General features: G+C 46.8%; 1 protein-coding gene across 4 annotated transcripts in view; it reads right to left on the bottom strand.

Annotated features, from left to right (window-relative positions):
• Positions 1–18,827, bottom strand: part of trpn1 (transient receptor potential cation channel, subfamily N, member 1) — a 466,288-nt gene that overhangs the window by 348,054 nt on the left and 99,407 nt on the right. For 3 of the 4 annotated variants that reach the window (XM_072468296.1, XM_072468298.1, XM_072468299.1), the window contains exon 3: positions 6,087–6,185. The exons of the other annotated variant lie outside the window; for it this stretch is intronic. In XM_072468296.1, the coding sequence (XP_072324397.1) occupies positions 6,087–6,185 (99 nt within the window). The remainder of the gene's footprint in view (positions 1–6,086; positions 6,186–18,827) is intronic. 4 annotated transcript variants of the gene reach the window in all.

Raw genomic sequence — 18,827 nt, 5'->3', positions numbered from 1 at the left:
CATATGTATTTATCTGGTCCTCCAGGGTGCCTTTTAGCTGGAAGGGGTGCAGCGGAGATGCTGTGTCGAGACAGGGGCTAGATAAAGGGCTGCTTGCTTTTAGAAGGACTAACCCACATACTTCTATCTCTCTGTCACAGGGGCAGCCTCTTCCACTGACCCCCATCTAGATGCCAAGCCATCACTTCGCTCCGAGGATGAGGAAGAACCCTTGGAGGATGCAGTATCATATCCTCTCTCTGTCCCAGAGTAGATAGAACATAGAACATAGAACAATACAGTGCAGTACAGGCCCTTCGGCCCACGATGTTGCACCGACATGGGAAGTCAAAAAACAAAAGCCATCTAACCTACACTATGCCATTATCATCCATATGCTTATCCAATAAACTTTTAAATGCCCTCAATGTTGGCGAGTTCACTACTGTTGCAGGTAGGACATTCCACGGCCTCACCACTCTTTGCGTAAAGAACCTACCTCTGACCTCTGTCCTATATCTATTACCCCTCAGTTTAAGGCTATGTCCCCTCGTGCTAGCCATTTCCATCCGCGGGAGAAGGCCCTCACTGTCCACCCTATCTAACCCCCTGATTATTTTGTTTGCTTCTATTAAGTCTCCTCTTAACCTTCTTCTCTCTAACAAAACAACCTCAAGTCCTTTCCTCATAAGACTTTCCCTCCATACCAGGCAACATCCTGGTAAATCTCCTCTGCACCCGTTCCAAAGCTTCCACGTCCTTCCTATAATGAGGTGACCAGAACTGTATGCAATACTCCAAATGCGGCCGTACCAGAGTTTTGTACAGCTGCAACATGACCTCATGACTCCGGAACTCAATCCCTCTACCAATAAAGGCCAACACTCCATAGGCCTTCTTCACAAACCTATCAACCTGGGTGGCAACTTTCAGGGATCTATGTACATGGACACCGAGATCCCTCTGCTCATCCACACTTCCAAAAATTTTACCATTAGCCAAATATCCTGCATTCCTGTTATTCCTTCCAAAGTGAATCACCTCACACTTCTCTCCATTAAACTCCATTTGCCACCTCTCAGCCCAGCTCTGCAGCTTATCTATGTCCCTCTGTAACCTGCAACATCCTTCCGCACTGTCGACAACACCACCGACTTTAGTGTCGTCTGCAAATTTACTCACCCACCCTTCTGCGCCCTCCTCTAGGTCATTTATAACAATGACAAACAGCAACGGCCCCAGAACAGATCCTTGTGGTACGCCACTTGTAACTGAACTCCATTCTGAACATTTCCCATCAACCACCACCCTCTGTCTTCTTTCAGCTAGCCAATTTCTGATCCACATCTCTAAATCACCCTCAATCCCCAGCCTCCGTATTTTCTGCAATAGCCTACCGTGGGGAACCTTATCAAACGCTTTACTGAAATCCATATACACATCAACTACTCTACCCTCATCTACCTGCTCAGTCACCTTCTCAAAGAACTCGATAAGGTTTGTGAGGCATGACCTACCCTTCACAAAGCCATTCTGACTATCCCTAATCATATTATTCCTATCTAGATGATTATAAATCTTGTCTCTTATAATCCCCTCCAAGACTTTACCCACAACAGACGTGAGGCTCACCGGTCTATAGTTGCCGTAGTTGTCTCTACTCCCCTTCTTGAACAAAGGGACCACATTTGCTGTCCTCCAGTCCTCTGGCACTATTCCTGTAGCCAATGATGACATAAAAATCAAAGCCAAAGGCTCAGCAATCTCTTCCCTGGCATCCCAGAGAATCCTAGGATAAATCCCATCAGGCCCCGGGGACTTATATATTTTCAGCCTGTCCAGAATTGCCAACACCTCTTCCCTACGTACCTCAATGCCATCTATTCTAATAGCCTGGGTCTCAGCATTCTCCTCCACAACATTCTCTTTTTCCTGAGTGAATACTGACGAAAAATATTCATTTAGTATCTCGCCTATCTCTTCAGACTCCACACACAACTTCCCATCCCTGTCCTTGACTGGCCCTACTCTTACCCTAGTCATTCTTTTATTCCTGACATACCGATAGAAAGCTTTTGGGTTTTCCTTGATCCTACCTGCCAAATACTTCTCATGTCCCCTCCTTGCTCGTCTTAGCTCTCTCTTTAGATCCTTCCTCGCTACCTTGTAATTATCAAGCGCCCCAACTGAAACTTCACACCTCATCTTCACATAGGCCTCCTTCTTCCTCTTAACAAGAGATTCCACTTCTTTGGTAAACCACGGTTCCCTCGCTCGACGCCTTCCTCCCTGCCTGACCGGTACGTACTTATCAAGAACACGCAGTAGCTGTTCCTTGAACAAGCTCCACATATCCAGTGTGCCCAACACTTGCAGCCTACTTCTCCAACCTACCCCTCCCAAGTCATGTCTAATGACATCATAATTGCCCTTCCCCCAGCTATAACTCTTGCCCTGCGGGGTATACTTATCCCTTTCCATCACTAACGTAAACTTCACCGAATTGTGGTCACTGTCCCCAAAGTGCTCACCTACCTCCAAATCTAACACCTGGCCTGGTTCATTACCCAAAACCAAATCCAATGTGGCCTCGCTTCTTGTTGGCCTGTCAACATATTGTGTCAGGAAACCCTCCTGCACACATTGTACAAAAAACGACCCATCTAATGTACTCAAACTATATCTTTCCCAGTCAATATTTGGAAAGTTAAAGTCTCCCATAATAACTACCCTGTTACTTTCGCTCATATCCAGAATCATCTTCGCCATCCTTTCCTCTACATCCCTAGAACTATTTGGAGGCCTATAGAAAACTCCCAACAGGGTGACCTCTCCTTTCCTGTTTCTAACCTCAGCCCATACTACCTCGGAAGAAGAGTCCCCATCTAGCATCCTCTCCGCCACCGTAATACTGCTCTTGACTAGCAGCGCCACACCTCCCCCTCTTTTGCCTCCTTCTCTGAGCTTACTAAAACACCTAAACCCCGGAACCTGCAACATCCATTCCTGTCCCTGCTCTATCCATGTCTCCGAAATGGCCACAACATCGAAGTCCCAGGTACCAACCCATGCTGCCAGTTCCCCTACCTTATTTCGTATATTCCTGGCATTGAAGTAGACACACTTCAAACCACCTACCTGAACACTGGCCCCCTCCTGCGAAGTCAAATCTGTGCTCCTGAACTTTATACTCTCAATCTCCCGTACCCTAAAACTACAATCCAGGTTCCCATGCAGGCAGCTCGGCAGTGATTTCCGCATCTGGACTTGGACTCACAAGTCTGGTGAGGGCACTTTACAGTTGCATGTGCAGCTGCCGGAGAATGTAGCTGAGCAGCTCTCGGACAGTCGGAGGAATGTCAGTCAGCACTCCAAATTATCCTGTCCCTTCCATGACGATGTCTGTCATTTCCGGGGTAGGAAAGTCCCAGTCTACATATTATTCAGGTCAAGTGCCTCATTAACAAGCTTAGATATCCACTTTAATGAAATTTGAACAAAGCGGGCAGGCGATTGATAGCTCTGCCCACCAACCATATTATCGGAAGCTGGCGTGGTGAGATTGGAAACCCAACCCAATGTCATCACGCCCAATAATATACTAGCGCGGGCGTGGAATATTCCCGATTTCAGAGTGTATTCATCAACCTAAAGCACTTTCTCAGTTTCTCTGCCATTTCCTTATTCCCCATCATAAATTCACCCGTCTTCTTAATGACCGAGACCTTGGTGTACAGGACTTGAACTCAAACTTTTCAGACCCTACAAAACATGGGAGTATTGTGAACTGTGAAGAGAACAGTGTAGAACTTCACAAGGACACAGGCAGGTTGACGTAATGGGTGGACATGTGACAAATGAAATTCAATGCACAGAAGTGTGAAGTCATTAATTTTATTTGGAAGAACACAGAAACACAATGTTAAATAAATGGTATGATTCTCAAGGGGATTCAGGAGCAGGGGGTCTGGAGTTTAAATGTGCATAAATCATTGAAGGTGGCGGGACAGGCTGAGAGAGCAGTTAAGAAAGAATACAGCATCCTAGGCATTATTAAAGTACAAAACAAGGAGGTTATGTTAAACCTGAATGAAACACTGGATCGGCCTCAACTGGCTATTGTGTCCTGTTCTAGGCGCCACACTCTAGGAAAAATGCGACGGTATTAGAGTGAATGTGGAAAAGATTCATGAGAATGGTTGCAGGGATGATGGACTTCAGTTACCAAGATAAGAGTAGAGAAGTTGGGACTGTTTTCCTCAAAGAAGAGAAGATTGAGAGGAGGTTTGACAGAGGTGTTTAATAGGATGAGGCATCTGGACAGAGCCGATAAGGAGAAGCTGTTCCCATTGTTGGGAGGATTGTGGACAAGAGGGTGCGGGTTGAAGGTAATTAGCAATAGAAGCAATGGCGACACAAGGAAAAATGTCTTCATGTGGCGAGAATGCCCTGCCTGAGAGTGTTGTTGGAGGCTGTTCCGTCAAGGCATTCAACAGGGAATTGGATTATTATCTGCAAAGGTAGAACCTGCAGGCCAATGGGGAAAATGAAGGGCAGTGGCACTTGTCAGAGGGCCAGCACAGACTTGACAGTCCAAATGGCCACTTTCTGTACTGTAATGATTCGGGGATTTGGCAAAGAAGTTATTAAGGTCACTCCATTTACAGCCAATTCACTTTGGATCTTCTTGCTTCAAAATATAAAAGTGCTATTATCTGAGATAAATCTTTAAGACAACCAAGTACAAGCAAGCTAATTTTAGCATCTTCAGTGTGTTTGCAATTTGTGCCTCTTGCGGGAGAGGCTAAAACTAAAGCTAAAACGAAGGGGCAACCACCCCCTCCCACCTGAGCTATTCTCTCTTTCAAGCTCTTCCATCGGGCAGAAGATACAAAAGTCTGAGAACACACACACAGGTTCAAAAACGGCTTCTCCCCGCTATTATCAGGCTTCTGAATGACCCTCTATGGACTGAACTGATCGCCCCACGCATCTTCTCCACTGTTGTAGGAATGTACTCCGTATGCTTCACCCAATGTCTGTGTATTTACATTGTGTATTTATCATATATCCTACGTTTCTTCATGCATGGAACGATCTGTCTGGACTGTACACAGGACAATACATTTCACTGTACCTCGGTAATTGTGAGAATAAATCTAAATCTAAAACTAAAATAAGCGATCTTCCTTTTAAAAGACAGAAATGAGGAGAAACCGTTTCACCCAATGGATCACTGGCGGGTGGAACCTCTTCCCCAGAAAGTAGGGGAGGCTGTGTCTTTGAATTTATTTCAAGAAGTGAGGCAGATTTTTGTTAGGCAAGAGAGCCAAGAGTTCTGAAGGTGAAGAGAGGAATGTGGAACTGGGACCACAACCAGTGTAATCATGTTCTTATTAAATGGTGTAGTAGGCTTGGGACTACATGGCCTACTCCTGCTCCTATCTTCCTCCGTGATTTTGCAGATTTCTGGGACACCCTTGTACTCTTTGCACACTTCTTTTTTTTCCAATTAAGGGGCAATTTACCATGGCCAATCCACCTACGCTGCACATCTTTGTGTTGTGGGGGTGAGACCCATGCAGACACGGGGAGATTGTGCAAACTCCACACGGACAGTGACCCGGGGCCAGGATCAAACCTAGGTCCTCGGCACCGTGAGGCAGCAATGCTAACCACTGGTCCACCGTGCCACCCCTTCTTTGCGCACTTCGAAATAAAGGTTTTACAAAGTGGAACAGCTTACCGTCAGCTTGGACTGAACTTGACCTTTATTTTGCCCAATTGTGCCGTTAAGAAAAAGTGACGGAGCCCTGCCTCAGTCACAATGAATCACAACTTGTGCCTTTTGCCACTGAATTCAACCTTCAGCTTCCCACAAAAACATGCAACAGCAGCAGAATTAATCAGCACGTTTGATCAACACAACTTCTTATTGGTTTTCATTCAGTGTACTCTTCACCAGCTGACACTTTGAGTGGCTTCATGGCATCCGATAAATGCTACATTGGTACACCATGCACACGTCCATCTTTCTCTTTAGTGATATTGAGTAATCACAGGCAAATAAGCAATGCACACTGTCTGTAAAGTAACTGTATCCATACCCCTCCTGTCAGATTAGGGTCGAGCTTCTTAGCCAACAGCAGACGAACAATTTCATCCTTTGAATGTGCTGCAGCGATGTGCAGGGCACTCCTCCCATCCTGAAACATGAGAACGAAAAGCATGTAACAAACAGGGTTATGAAAATCAGAGCCAGAATCTCTTCAGGGATGACATCCGCTGTTAGTTCATTTTAGTTCCATGAGCTGATGACGTAGCTAAGAGGGGAAACCAGATGCGAAGTGGACAGGACAACTAACAGAGTATCCCCTTAACCAATCAAATTAAAGGATTAACAAAAGAACCACACTGAGACTGAGAAGGAATTGTGAATGGAAGTGAATTCCATGTCAAGTCAGGACCTGAAGGAGAATTAAGGGGTGGAATTTTAACTGTGTCCTCCATTCCTGATTGCAGTCCCCCGTGATTACAGTCAAAATTTAAAGTTCTGGGGATGTGCGTGGGAGACACACGTGGCAGGAGAGAAGCTTCTCAGTGGTGAAATCTGCCATCCTTACTTAGTCTGGCCTGCATTTGACTCCAGACCCACGGCAATGTGGCTGACTCTTAATTGCCCTCTGAAATGGCCTAATAAGCCACTCAATTGTATCCAATCGCTACAAAGAAAATATAAATGTAAGAAACCAGACTGATCATCTGGCATCGATCTAGGCACTGAAAATAAAAATGGTAAACCCAGCACTGTTGACCCTGCAAAGTACTCCTTACTGACATCTGGGAGCTTGTGTCAAACAAGAGAGAGCTGTCTGATAGACTGGTCAAGCAACAGTCTGACATAGTCATACTCACGGATTCACAGCTGACAGATAATGCCCCAGACACCACCATCACCATTCCTGGGTATGTCCTGTCCGACTGGCAGGACAGACCCAGCAGAGGTAGCAGCACAGTGGTATATAGTAGGGAAGGAGTTGCCCTGGGAGTTCACTATAATTGGCTCTGGACCCAATGTCCATATGTTCTGGTCCTGCCCGAAGATGAAGAAATTTTTGGGGTTGTTTTTCAGCACCATGTTTGAGGTTCTACACGTGGATTTGGAGCTGGGTCCCCTGGAGGCCATGTTGAGGGTATCTTCCCTGCCGGAGTTGCAGACGGGCGCAGGGGCAGATGTCTTAGCCTTCGCCTCATTGATCACTCACAGGCGGGTCTTATTGGAGTGAAAGTCAGCTTTTCCCCTCTGTGCCTTGGTGTGGCTGGGGCATCTAATAGTGTTCCTGTATTTGGAGAAGGTGAAATTTGCTCTGGGAGGGGCAGTTGAGGGGTTCCAACAGAGGTGGGGTTTGTTTGTCTTACATTTTGTGGATCTGGTTGCCGTCAAGGAATGGGGGAGGGGGGGGGGCAGTGGTTCTGGGGGAGGGGGGCGTGGCACTGAGTTTGGGTTTATATGTTGTAAAAATGTAGAACATTTGAATTCAAATACTTTACAAAAAAAACATTGACTGGACCCCCATATAAGTTTCATGGCACCAGGTAAACATGGGCAAGGAAACTTCCTGCTGATTACCATGTACTCTCCCCCCTCAGTTCATGTTCAACACAACTTGGAGGAAGCACGGAAGATGGCAAGGGCTAGGTGGGGGACTTCAATGTCCATCACCTAAAGCAGCCCGGTAGTACCACCACAGATCAAGCTGGCTGGGTCCTAAAGGACATAATGGTAGATTGGGTCTATGGCAGGTGGTGAGGGAACCAACACGAGGGTAAAACATTCTTGGCCTTATCTTCACCCGGTGCATCTGTCCGTGACAGTATCGGCAGGAGTGACCACTGTACAGTCCTTGTGAAGAAAAAGAACATAAGAGCTAGGAGCAGGATTAGGCAATTCAACCCCTCAAGCCCGATCCGTCATTCAATATGGCTGATCTCCTCTCGGTGTCAACTCCAATTTCCTGCCCATTCTCCATAACCTTTCAACCCATTACTAATTCAAAATCTGTCTACCTCCTCTTTAAATGTATTCAATGGCCTGCCATCTATCCCACTCTGGGATAGTGAATTCCACAGATTCACTCATCTCTGTTTCAAATCTGCTATCCCTTATAATAATAATAATCGCTTCTTGTCGCAAGTAGGCTTCAATTAAGTTACTGTGAAAAGCCCAGAGTCGCCATATTCCGGCACCTAGTCGGGAATTGAACCCGCGCTGCTGGCCTTGTTCTGCATTACAAGCCAGCTGTTTAGCCTATTGTGCTAAACCAGCCCCTATAACTATCCTAAAACTATGACCTCGCGTTCTAGATTGCCCCACAAGAGGAAGCATTTGTCAATACCGATTATCATCTTATATCCCTCAATTAGATCGCCTCTGATTCTTCTGAACCTGAGAGAGTATAGGCCTAAACTGCTCAATCTATCTTCATAAGCCAAACCCATCATGTCTGGAAGCAATCTAGTGAACCTCCTATGAACTACCTCTAATACAACTACATCCCTCCTCGAATAAGAGGACGAAAACTGTGCACAGTACTCCAGGTGTGATCTGACCAATGCTGTGCACAGTTGCATCAACACGTCTCTACTTTTATACAATATTCCTTTAACTATAAAGACCAAAATTCTATTTTGGCCAGTGTGGAATCTACAAAATTTCATTATGACCGCAGACCAATAACACTCAAAAATCTCAACACCATCCAGGACAAAGCAGTTCATCAATGCACAGTGTGTACCTTCACAAAATGCACTGCCGGAACTCAGCAAGGTTCCTTAGGCGACACCTGCCAAATTCACGAACGCTACCGTCTAGAAGGACTAGAGAAGCATTTCCATGGGAACACCACCATCTGAAGGTGAATCCAAGTCACTCACCGTCTTGACTTGGAAATATATCACCATTCCTTCACTCTTGCTGGGTCAAGATACTGGAACTCCCTCCCTAACAACTGCAGCTGTTCAAGAAGAGAGCTCTCCACCACCTTCTCAAAGGCAACTAGGGAAGGGCAATAAATTTGGACATAACCTTCGAAGCCCATATCCCGAAAATGAATTTTTAAAAAACCTGCCCTCAGCTTACAATAAGAAGTCTTACAACACCAGGTCCAACAGGTTTATTTGGAATCATTTTCGTGTAGCACCTTCACCAGGTGAATCCCATATTCATGACAGCATCATCATTATTGGTTGAGAGTAGCTTATTCAGAGAGCTAAATGTCCTGCAATGCCTCATGGTTGGCATGCTTTGTTGGTTACAGGGTCTTTAGTGACCTATCTGCATTGCGGATGAGGCAATGTGCTTTCATGTTCATTCTTTCTTCAGGGACATGCTGACTTGGAAAGACACCCTGGCTTGGAAATATATCACCATTCTTTCACTATCGCTGGGTTTAAACCCCTAACAGCATTATGTGTGTATCAACACCACATAGACTGCAGCATTTCAAGAAGGAAGCTCATGACCTTCTTCACAAGGGCAATTCAGGATTGGCAATAAATATAGGCCAAGCCAGAAATGCCACACCCCGTAAAATTAATTTAAAAACTAATTTCAACAGCAAAATCTATCTTATACAATTAGCGCTGCAACTTGGAAGTACACTCGATCTGACTGTCTTCGCTTACTGAAAGAATTGTTAACAGATTGTGATTAACTTCATCTTTTGTGCTGTCTCTGTGAATAATGTAAATTAAATCTCTTAAACAAAGCTGTTTATTTAAATAGTAACTTTCAATTATTCCGCATCTTTAACAAAGTAAATACTTTGCAGAGAAAAGGTGGAGCAGTACTGGAGAGGTAACAAAATCAAGGATAGAAATATTTGTTGGGGATTTTTAGCACAAAAATTCTGATGGAAGATTATTGGGCTTCAAAGGTTGGTTTAGATTGTAATTTAACTGATTTCCAGATTCATTGGGGTATAGTCAGTAAGGCATTGGCAATCCAGAACATATAAACAAGGAGCAGGAGAAGGCCATTGTTATGGGCCAGAGTTTTGAAAACTCCAAAGTATATTATGGAGTTCACCTGACCTATAACTGTTTAATAATTTTGGCTAGGATGAGCACAAGAGCCTGTCTTTCAGGTGTTATTCAACAGAGTGCTTAGGCACTTTTAATCAACAAACAAGCTTTATTCTACAAATTTAGTTACCATTTGTATAAACCAACACTGTAAGAATTTTTATCAACTACAAACATGACGACCCACACAGCTACAGTAATCTATGTATAACCCTTACTGAATTCCCCCTTAACTGTTCCAATTCAATAACAAAATCCAAGTAAAACCAGAAACCCCTTTTCAAAGGTGTGGCCCAGCACACAGAATTCTCACTGGCATAAGACTGTTGTTGTTGATATTCTGGGTCCCCTTTTCAAACAGCAGGTTTGAATTTCTTACAGAAAGCAATTATCTCTTTTAAGTTACCAAGCAGTCTGGAATCAGCTTTTAAAATGAAGATAGAGAGACACTTCTTTCAACCTGTGCAGTTCAAAACCAGTCCAAACTCAAAGCGAAAGTAAAACTCACAGAGCCACAGCCCAGCTCCACCCACACAATGAAATCACTGAAGCCATGCGATAAGACAAAAACATTTCTTAAAGGGACATTCCCATAACACCATTAAGCCCCTCCAGCCTGCTCTGTTGTTTGATAAATTGTTGGTTGATCTGAAAGTAACCTCAAATCTACATCTGCCTACTTCCGATAACCTATCTCCCTTTTCTTACCAAGAATTAAAAATATTCAAAGACACTGCTTCCAAAGCATTTTCAGGAAGAGTTTCAAATACTCACAACCTTCTGAGTGAAAAACTTCACCTCATCACCATTTTATAAGTGAGACCCCTTATTTTTGAACACCGATCCTAGTTCTAGACTCTCCCACAAGAGGAAACATCCTCTCCACATCCACCCTGTCAAGACCCCTCAGGATCTTATATGATTTAATCCAGTCAGCTGTTACTCCTCTAAACTCCAGCGGATACAAAACGAGCCTGTCCAATCTTTCCTCATAAAATAAGAAACTCAAACTTACTTCCTAACTCTGCCACTAAATATTCCTTTAAGCAAACCAATATAGTTCAAATACCACTTAGAAATAATGTTAACAGCCAATCAGATTTTACTTGATTTTCTCCATGCAGAGACCTTGGAGAGAAGCTTTCAAGAGCAAACTGAAAGACACTTCTTGTCAGATTAAAATCCTATGGCATATTGCAACTACAGACAAACCTGGTTACTCCCCTTGACTACTTCACCTGTATCCAAAGCATAAGGCATTTTTCTGTCTCCTCTCACAAGATGTCCCATGACCTGTTTAACAAGGACCAAATACAATGGCGCGATTGAATGGTACAAGTTCTACATGACGTAGCGAGCAAGATTTCCCGGGAGCTCCTCGATGGCCTCGACAACACTCTTGACTACTGCTACACAAAAATCAAGGACGCCTACCGTTCCAACTCCGGACCGCACTTTGGAAAATCAGACCATAAGACGGTGCTCCTTCTCCCGGCATACAAGCAGAAACTCAAGCGGGAGAGTCCGGCTCAGAAGGTTGTGCAGTGCTGGTTCGAGGAAACAGAAGAGCTCCTCCATGACTGCTTGGAGACAGTGGACTGATCCATATTTAAGAAATCAGCGACCAACCTAAATGAGTATGCCACCACCGTCACAGACTTCATCAGCTAATGTGTGGACGACTGCTTGCCAAAGAAAGCAGTGCGTACATTCCCTAACCGGAAACCATGGCTCAATCAGGAGATTGACTCCCTACTGAAAGAAATAGGCTGTCATTGTGTGACAGGCTGGGGCAGGAAACATAAACAAAAATATGCATCAAAGAGCAAATCCAGAGTTGCAGAAGGCTGTAAAACATGTTCTTTATCTGAATGCAACAAGATAGATGAGTTGGTCGCACAGATTGCAACTTATCAGTATGATGTATTAGCTATTACAGAAACGAAATTACAGGATGACCAGGACTGTGTGCTCAACATTCCAGGGTATAGGGAACAGTGGTTAGCACTGCTGCCTCATGATGCCGAGGACCCGGGTTTGATCCCGGCCCCGGGTCACTGTCCGTGTAAAGTTTGAACATCTCCCTGTGTCTTTATGGGTCTTACCTCCACAACCCAAACTTTTGCAAGGTAGGAGGATTGGCCATGCTAAATTGCCCCTTAATTGGAAAAAATAATTGTGTACTCTAAATTTATTTTTAAAAAACATTCCAGGGTATACAATGTCCAAAGGAACAGGCCAAAGGAGAAAGGAGGCGGGGTAGCATTGTCAATCAATGAAGGTTTCAGAACAGTCCTGGTTCATGATATAAAGGCAGTAGATAGTGATGTAGAATTAGTTTGGGTTTAAATCATGAATAATGGGGGATGGAAGACAAGGGTAGGAGAAGTCTAAAGAACTCCAAAATGTGACCTCTCAAGAGGTCAGAGAATCAATGGGGAAATATTAAGGGCATGTTTGAAGGGAACTGCAATTATCATGGTTCATTTTAATCTGCATATTGATTGGACAAACCAAGTGGCTGCAGAGATTGTGGCTGGGATTCTCCGGGTTGGAGAATCACCGGTGACACAGGAAATTCCCGCCACACCGCTCCGACACCAGATTGGTGACTGGAATATCGGCACCGATCGCGGCCACGCGGTCGACGCGGCGCCGGTCGGGGGCAGCTGAAAGAGGCCACCGCGGCGATTCTCTGCCGTTAACCAGCCGAATTCCCACCGAGTTCCGCCAATTCCCGCCGGCGCGGTTCCAACCTGGTACCACCTGGCGGGAGCTCGGACACGCGTCCACGGTGGCCGTCCCGGTGGGGGGGGGGGGAATCAGACTCCAGGGGCAACCGATCGTCGGCGGGTACCCGCGATCTGGAGGGGGCCTACCTCCATTCGCGCGGGACTGCTGTAGGGCTCTGCCATGTTGCGTGGCGCCGGCGCGGAAACGGCCAGCACGCACATGCGCCGTCACACGCATGTGCGGACCCGCGCCAGCAGTGCCAGGCCGCCTATCGCCGCCGGAGCAGTGCGCAGCACTCAGGCCCTGTGCTGGCACCCTGAGGGCCGCTGAATTGCTGGGCCAGGAGGCCCGTTGATGCCGGCGTGCACCACTCCGGTGTTTACGCTGACATCAACACTTCCCGGGATTTCGGAGAATCCCGACCAGTGAATCCATTTTAGTAACTTGCTAAATCCCACGAGAATAACAGAAGATCGCAAAACAGCTAATGTGACTCCATTGTTGAAAAAGGGGGAAAGGCTGAAGGCAGGGAACTATAGGCCAGTTGGTTGAACATCTATTGTTGGCAAGAAGCAGGAGTCAATAATCAAAGAGGAAATAGCTAATCATTTAGGAATGCGGGATGCAATCAAACCTAATCAACATGGTTTTATGAGGGACTTCCGGTGACAGCGGGTGGGAGGCAGCCGCACACTGGAGGGCTCCCACTCGGGAACGGCATTTTCGGGGTCTAACGCCCGCTCCCAGGGGTAACAGAGGCGGCAGGAAGCAGGAAGAAGGCACAGTGAAGGAAGATGCTGAGAACAAGTACAAAAACGGCCGTGAAAAAAGCAGCTGAAAGTCCGTCGGGGAGTGGAAAGGTCACCGCGGGGACAGCAAGAAAAGTGGAGGCTGGGGTACCAGGGGAGGCCGCATTGCCCACGGCTGAAGAAATGACTACGGTGATGGCTGTGGAGCTCGAAAGGCAGTTCACAAAACACATGGAGGCGATGAGGAAGGAGATGGGGGCGATATTGAAAGCGCTGTTGGAGGAGGCCATTGCCCTGGTGAGGGCGGCGGTATTGAGCGCAGTAGTGGAGGTACGGGAGCAAGGCGAGGTGCTGAAGGAAGTGGAAGATGATGTGTTGGGTATGCTGGGTCTGCAAGGACTTCGTTTGCTGCAGCAGTGAGACAGGCTTCCAACACTTGAAGAAATGCAACTTGATTTTATTGATTTTATTGGGATTATATTCATTGGAGTTTAGGAGGTTGAGGGGAGATCTAATAGAAACTTACAACATAATGAATGGCTTAGATAGGGCGGACGTAGGGAAGTTGTTTCCATTAGCAGGGGAGACTAGGACCCGGGGGCACAGCCTTAGAATAAAAGGGAGTTACTTTAGGACAGAGATGAGGAGAAATTTCTTCAGCCAGAGAGTGGTGGGTCTGTGGAATTCATTGCCACAGAGGGCGGTGGAGGCCGGGACGTTGAGTGTCTTTAAGACAGAAGTTGATAAATTCTTGATTTCTCGAGGAATTAAGGGCTATGGAGAGAGAGCGGGTAAATGGAGTTGAAATCAGCCATGATTGAATGGTGGAGTGGACTCGATGGGCCGAATGGCCTTACTTCCGCCCCTATGTCTTATGGTCTTATGGTCTAACTCTTAACTATCATACATACTTTAACTGTGGGTTGACACTATGCTGACTTGACTGGAGACCTGAGGATAACCTGACTAGACTGTCTTACTGCCACATGGTGGATGTTCTAGTTGATGCTCACGGGCTCTGACTGTCTCAGAGGCTGCATCCCAAGAGAGCGGGAAAACTAGTGCCCTCTGGCTTTATAGTGATCGTGTCCTGTCTGGTGATTGGCTGCTGTGTTCTGTGTGTTCATTGGTCATCCTGTGTGTCAATCACTGCCTGTCTGTGCACCATCATATACCTGTGTGTATATTATGACATCTCCGCCCCTTTTTTTTCTTATTAAAAAATGTGTGAAGGTCAATAAATAGTGAATGTGTGTGTGTACATGAGCCTGAGTATATACAAAGTATGTTAACATATTCACATGGGAAGGTGTCTAGTGCAGATAGAGGGCAGATAACAAATTAGGAAGAAACAATGTGTACAGATGTGTAAACGGATCACAAGGTAATGCAACATTCAGTCTATAAATTCAGTCTCTGTGGCGGGCGACGAGTTCTGGTTGACTGTGAGGGTGGCACACCACTTGTCGTCCGGATCAATGCTCATCACTGGGAGTTGTTTAACCTTCTTCGCTGAAGGCATCGTATGCTTGGTGATGATACCGACCCGGAATGGAGATGTGAGGCGCTCGGTGTCGGAATCTGGAACCATGTCTGAGTCGGAGTCTGCAACGGGTTGCTGTACTGAACGGACGTTCCTGCGCTGCGACTGGGATCACTGTGTATTAGGCAGTTGAACAGATCTGCACAGGGCTGCGTAGTTGCCAAGCTTGCCACACTGGAGACAGCGTCGAGATTTCGCGGGACATTGCCGCTTTAAATGGGCAGAGCTACAGTTGTTGCACGTCATGGCGCCGGCGTCAGGACGGTCTGTGCGCCACCGCGCATGCGCGATGCGGTCGAATGATGTGCGCACCTGCGCAGTTCGGTCATCGGCCTCGCCGTCCCCTTGGTCGTGGCGCGCATGCGCAGGAGGCCGGGAAAAGCACGTGCAATGGCCACCCTCATCCAGGCTCAGGCCCTGGAGCTGTTTTACGGCCTGCACCCGCTCCGCATCGTGGGGGCCTTGCCGCGCCATCTCTGCAGCCTTGATATGGGAGTCCCAGTTGTTAGCGTACTCGTGGAGGACGCAGGTTTCGATGGCGATGGTAAGGGTGATCTGCTTAACCTTAAGGAGCTGCTGGCAAAGGGGATCGGAGTGGACCCCGAAAATGATCTGGTCGCGGATCATGGAGTCGGAAGCGGAGCCGTAGTTGCAGGACTGCGCGAGAATACGGAGGTGGGTTAAGAAGGACTGGAAAGGTTCATCCTTACCCTGCAGCCTCTGCTGGAACACATAGCGTTCAAAGCTCTCATTGACTTCGATGTCACAGTGGCTGTCGAACTTCAGCAGGACTGTTTTAAACTTTGTCTTGTCCTCGCGTTCAGCAAAGGTGAGGGAGTTGAAGACGTGGCTAGCGTGGTCCCCGGCTGTAGAGAGGAAGAGAGCGATCTTCCTGGCATCCGATGCGGTTTCCAGGTCGGTGGCGTCAAGATACAGCTGGAACTTCTGCTCGAAAGTCTTCCAGTTAGCACCGAGGTTGCCGGCGAAGCGGAGCTGCGGGGGAGGGCGGACGCTGTCCATGTTACCGGATGGCTGATCGCTGGTCAAAGGCAGACTATCTCAAGGTAGGCCCGTCAAACTCGAGCATGACTCACTGGTACCGTGATGTGTTGGGTGTGCCGGGTCTGCGAGGACTGCATTTATTGCAGCAGTGAGAGACAGGCTTCCAACATTTGAAGAAATGCAACTTGATTTTATTGAACTCTTAACTATCATACATACTTTAACTGTGGATTGACACTATGCTGACTTGACTGGAGACCTGAGGCTAACCTGACCAGACTATCTTACTACCACATGGTGGATGTTCTAGTTGCTGCTCACAGGCTCTGACTGTCTCAGAGGCTGCATCCCAAGAGAGCAGGAAAACTAGTGCCCTCTGGCCTTATAGTGGGCGTGTCCTGTCTGGTGATTGGCTGCTGTGTTCTGTGTGTTCACTGGTCATCCTGTGTGTCAATCACTGCCTGTCTGTGCACCATCATATACCTGTGTGTATATTATGACAGAAGAGACATTGTTGCAGCACAGCGATCAACTTACCTCGATGGGGAAGGAGATGCGGAAGGTGATAGAGATCAGCGAGGGTCTGCGAGCGAAAATGGACGACTTGGAAAACAGATCCAGGCAACAGAATCTGAGGATTGTGGGTCTTCCCGAAGGAGTGGAAGGCCCGAGGCCGACTGAGTATTTTGCCACGATGTTGGCGAAGTTATTGAGGGAGGGTGATGATCCCTCCCGATATGAACTGGATCGGGCTCAGCAGTCGTGGAGGCCTGTACCAAAGGAGAGTGAGCCGCCAAGAGTAGTGACTCTGTGTTTTCGTAGGTACAGTGTGAAGGAGAAGGTTGTGTGCTGGGCAAAGCAGAAGCGGGTGGTGCAGTGGGCTGGAGCTGGTATATGCATATATCAGGACTTTACGGTGGAGCTGGCGAGGAGGCGGGCTGCCTTCAGCCAGGTGACGAAGGCACTGTACATCAGCAAGGTGCAGTGCGGCATAGTATACCCAGCTAAGTTGAGGGTGACCTACAAATCCAAGGGCTTTTATTTTGGGACGGCGGAAGCAGCGGAGGAGTTTGCGAAGGCAGAAGGACTGTAGCTGAATTGAAAAGTGGTCATGTACCGATGTAGCCTCATGTAGCTGTACTTTTTCACTGCGTGCTGGTGTTTGTGCAAAATGAGCCAACGTTGTATATATCTGGACAAGGGAAGAGATGGGACTTTCATTCGCAATGATGGTTCTTTGGGGCTTGGGCGTGTATGGGGTTTGTGTGCTAAAGGGGATTTCTTGGTTTTCCTGGGACCGGGCAAGGGGGAAAGAGACCCGGGCGGGGGCCTCCACGCTGGCCGGTTTAAGCCGTCCAGTGAATGGGAGTGAGGTGGGGGGAGGGGCTGCAGCCATTGGAGCCTGGCAAAATAGGTCCCGATGAGTCTAGCTGGGGTGGAAAGATGGGGGGAAGGAACAGAGGTTGGGGGGAGGATTTTTGTAAGAGGAAGTGGAGGGGAGGGCCCAGGGAGGGGGGGGGGGGGTTGGTTTGCAATGCATGGGTGTCATCTATGGTACTCTTTCGGGGATTGGATGGCATTGAACGTTAGGGGGAGGGGGGGAGTGGGAGGGACTCTATAGGTTAATGGTGACCATGGGCGATTCCTAATTCCTTTCTCTTTTATTTCTCCTTTGTTTGTCCCACCGTGGGAGGGTTTGTTCTATTTGATGCTTATATTGTCAGGTGGGTCGTTGCTTGGGGTGGTGGGAGGATGGGATCATTGTTGTTGATAAGGAAATTGACTTTGTATTTGTTACCACTTGCTGCTTGTGGGTGGGGTGTAAATTCTGGAGAAAATGTGAAAATGGAGAATAAAAATATTTTACAAAAAAAAACATGGCTTTCTGAAAGGTAAATCATGTTTGACAAATTTTCTCGAATTCTTTTGAGGTTATAACAGGGAGAGACAGAGTGGATCCTGTAGATGTAGTGGATTTAGATTTTCAAAAGGTACTTGACAAGATGCCACATAAGAGGATGGTGTGTAAAGGGGCTAAATAGCTGGCTTTTCAAGTAGACCAAGGCAGGCCAGCAGCGCGGGTTCAATTCCCGTACCGGCCTCCCCGAACAGGCGCCGGAATGTGGCGACTAGGGGTTCTGCACAGCAACTTCATTTGAAGCCTACCTGTGACAATAAGCGATTTTCATTTTTTCATAAAGTAAAAGCCCATGGAATTGGAGGAAGTGTGTTCGCATGGATTGAAAACTGGCTGTCACATAGAAAACAGAGAATTGGAATAAATGGGTCCTTTTCAGAGTGGAAAGGTGTAACTAGTTGAGTACCGCAGGTATCAGTTCTTGGCCCGCAATTGTTCACTATTTACATGAATGACCTGGAGGAAGGAACAGAATTTAAAGTTTCAAAATTTGCCAATGATACAAAAATAAGTAGAGCAGCATGTTGTGATGAGTATATTGCGATTCTGCAATGGGATCAAATGGATTGTGTGACTGGATGTAAACCTGGCAAATGGAGTTTAATATGGAGAAGTGTGAGGTCATGCACTTTGGTAGGAGGAATCAAAAGGCAGATTATTATCTAAATGGAGAGAGACTGCAGGTGAGTGAAGTACAGAGGGATCTAGGTGTTCAAGTGCATGAATCATAAAAAGATAGCAGGCAGGTTACACAAGTAGTTAAGAAGGCAACAACATTTTTGCCTTTATTACAAAGGGGTTGGAGTTTAAAAATAGGGAG

Source organism: Scyliorhinus torazame, chromosome 11, assembly GCF_047496885.1.
Source record: "Scyliorhinus torazame isolate Kashiwa2021f chromosome 11, sScyTor2.1, whole genome shotgun sequence".
Taxonomy (NCBI): Eukaryota; Metazoa; Chordata; class Chondrichthyes; order Carcharhiniformes; family Scyliorhinidae; genus Scyliorhinus; species Scyliorhinus torazame.
Note: the sequence above shows the minus strand (reverse complement) of the source record. Positions and strands in the feature narration are given on the sequence as shown.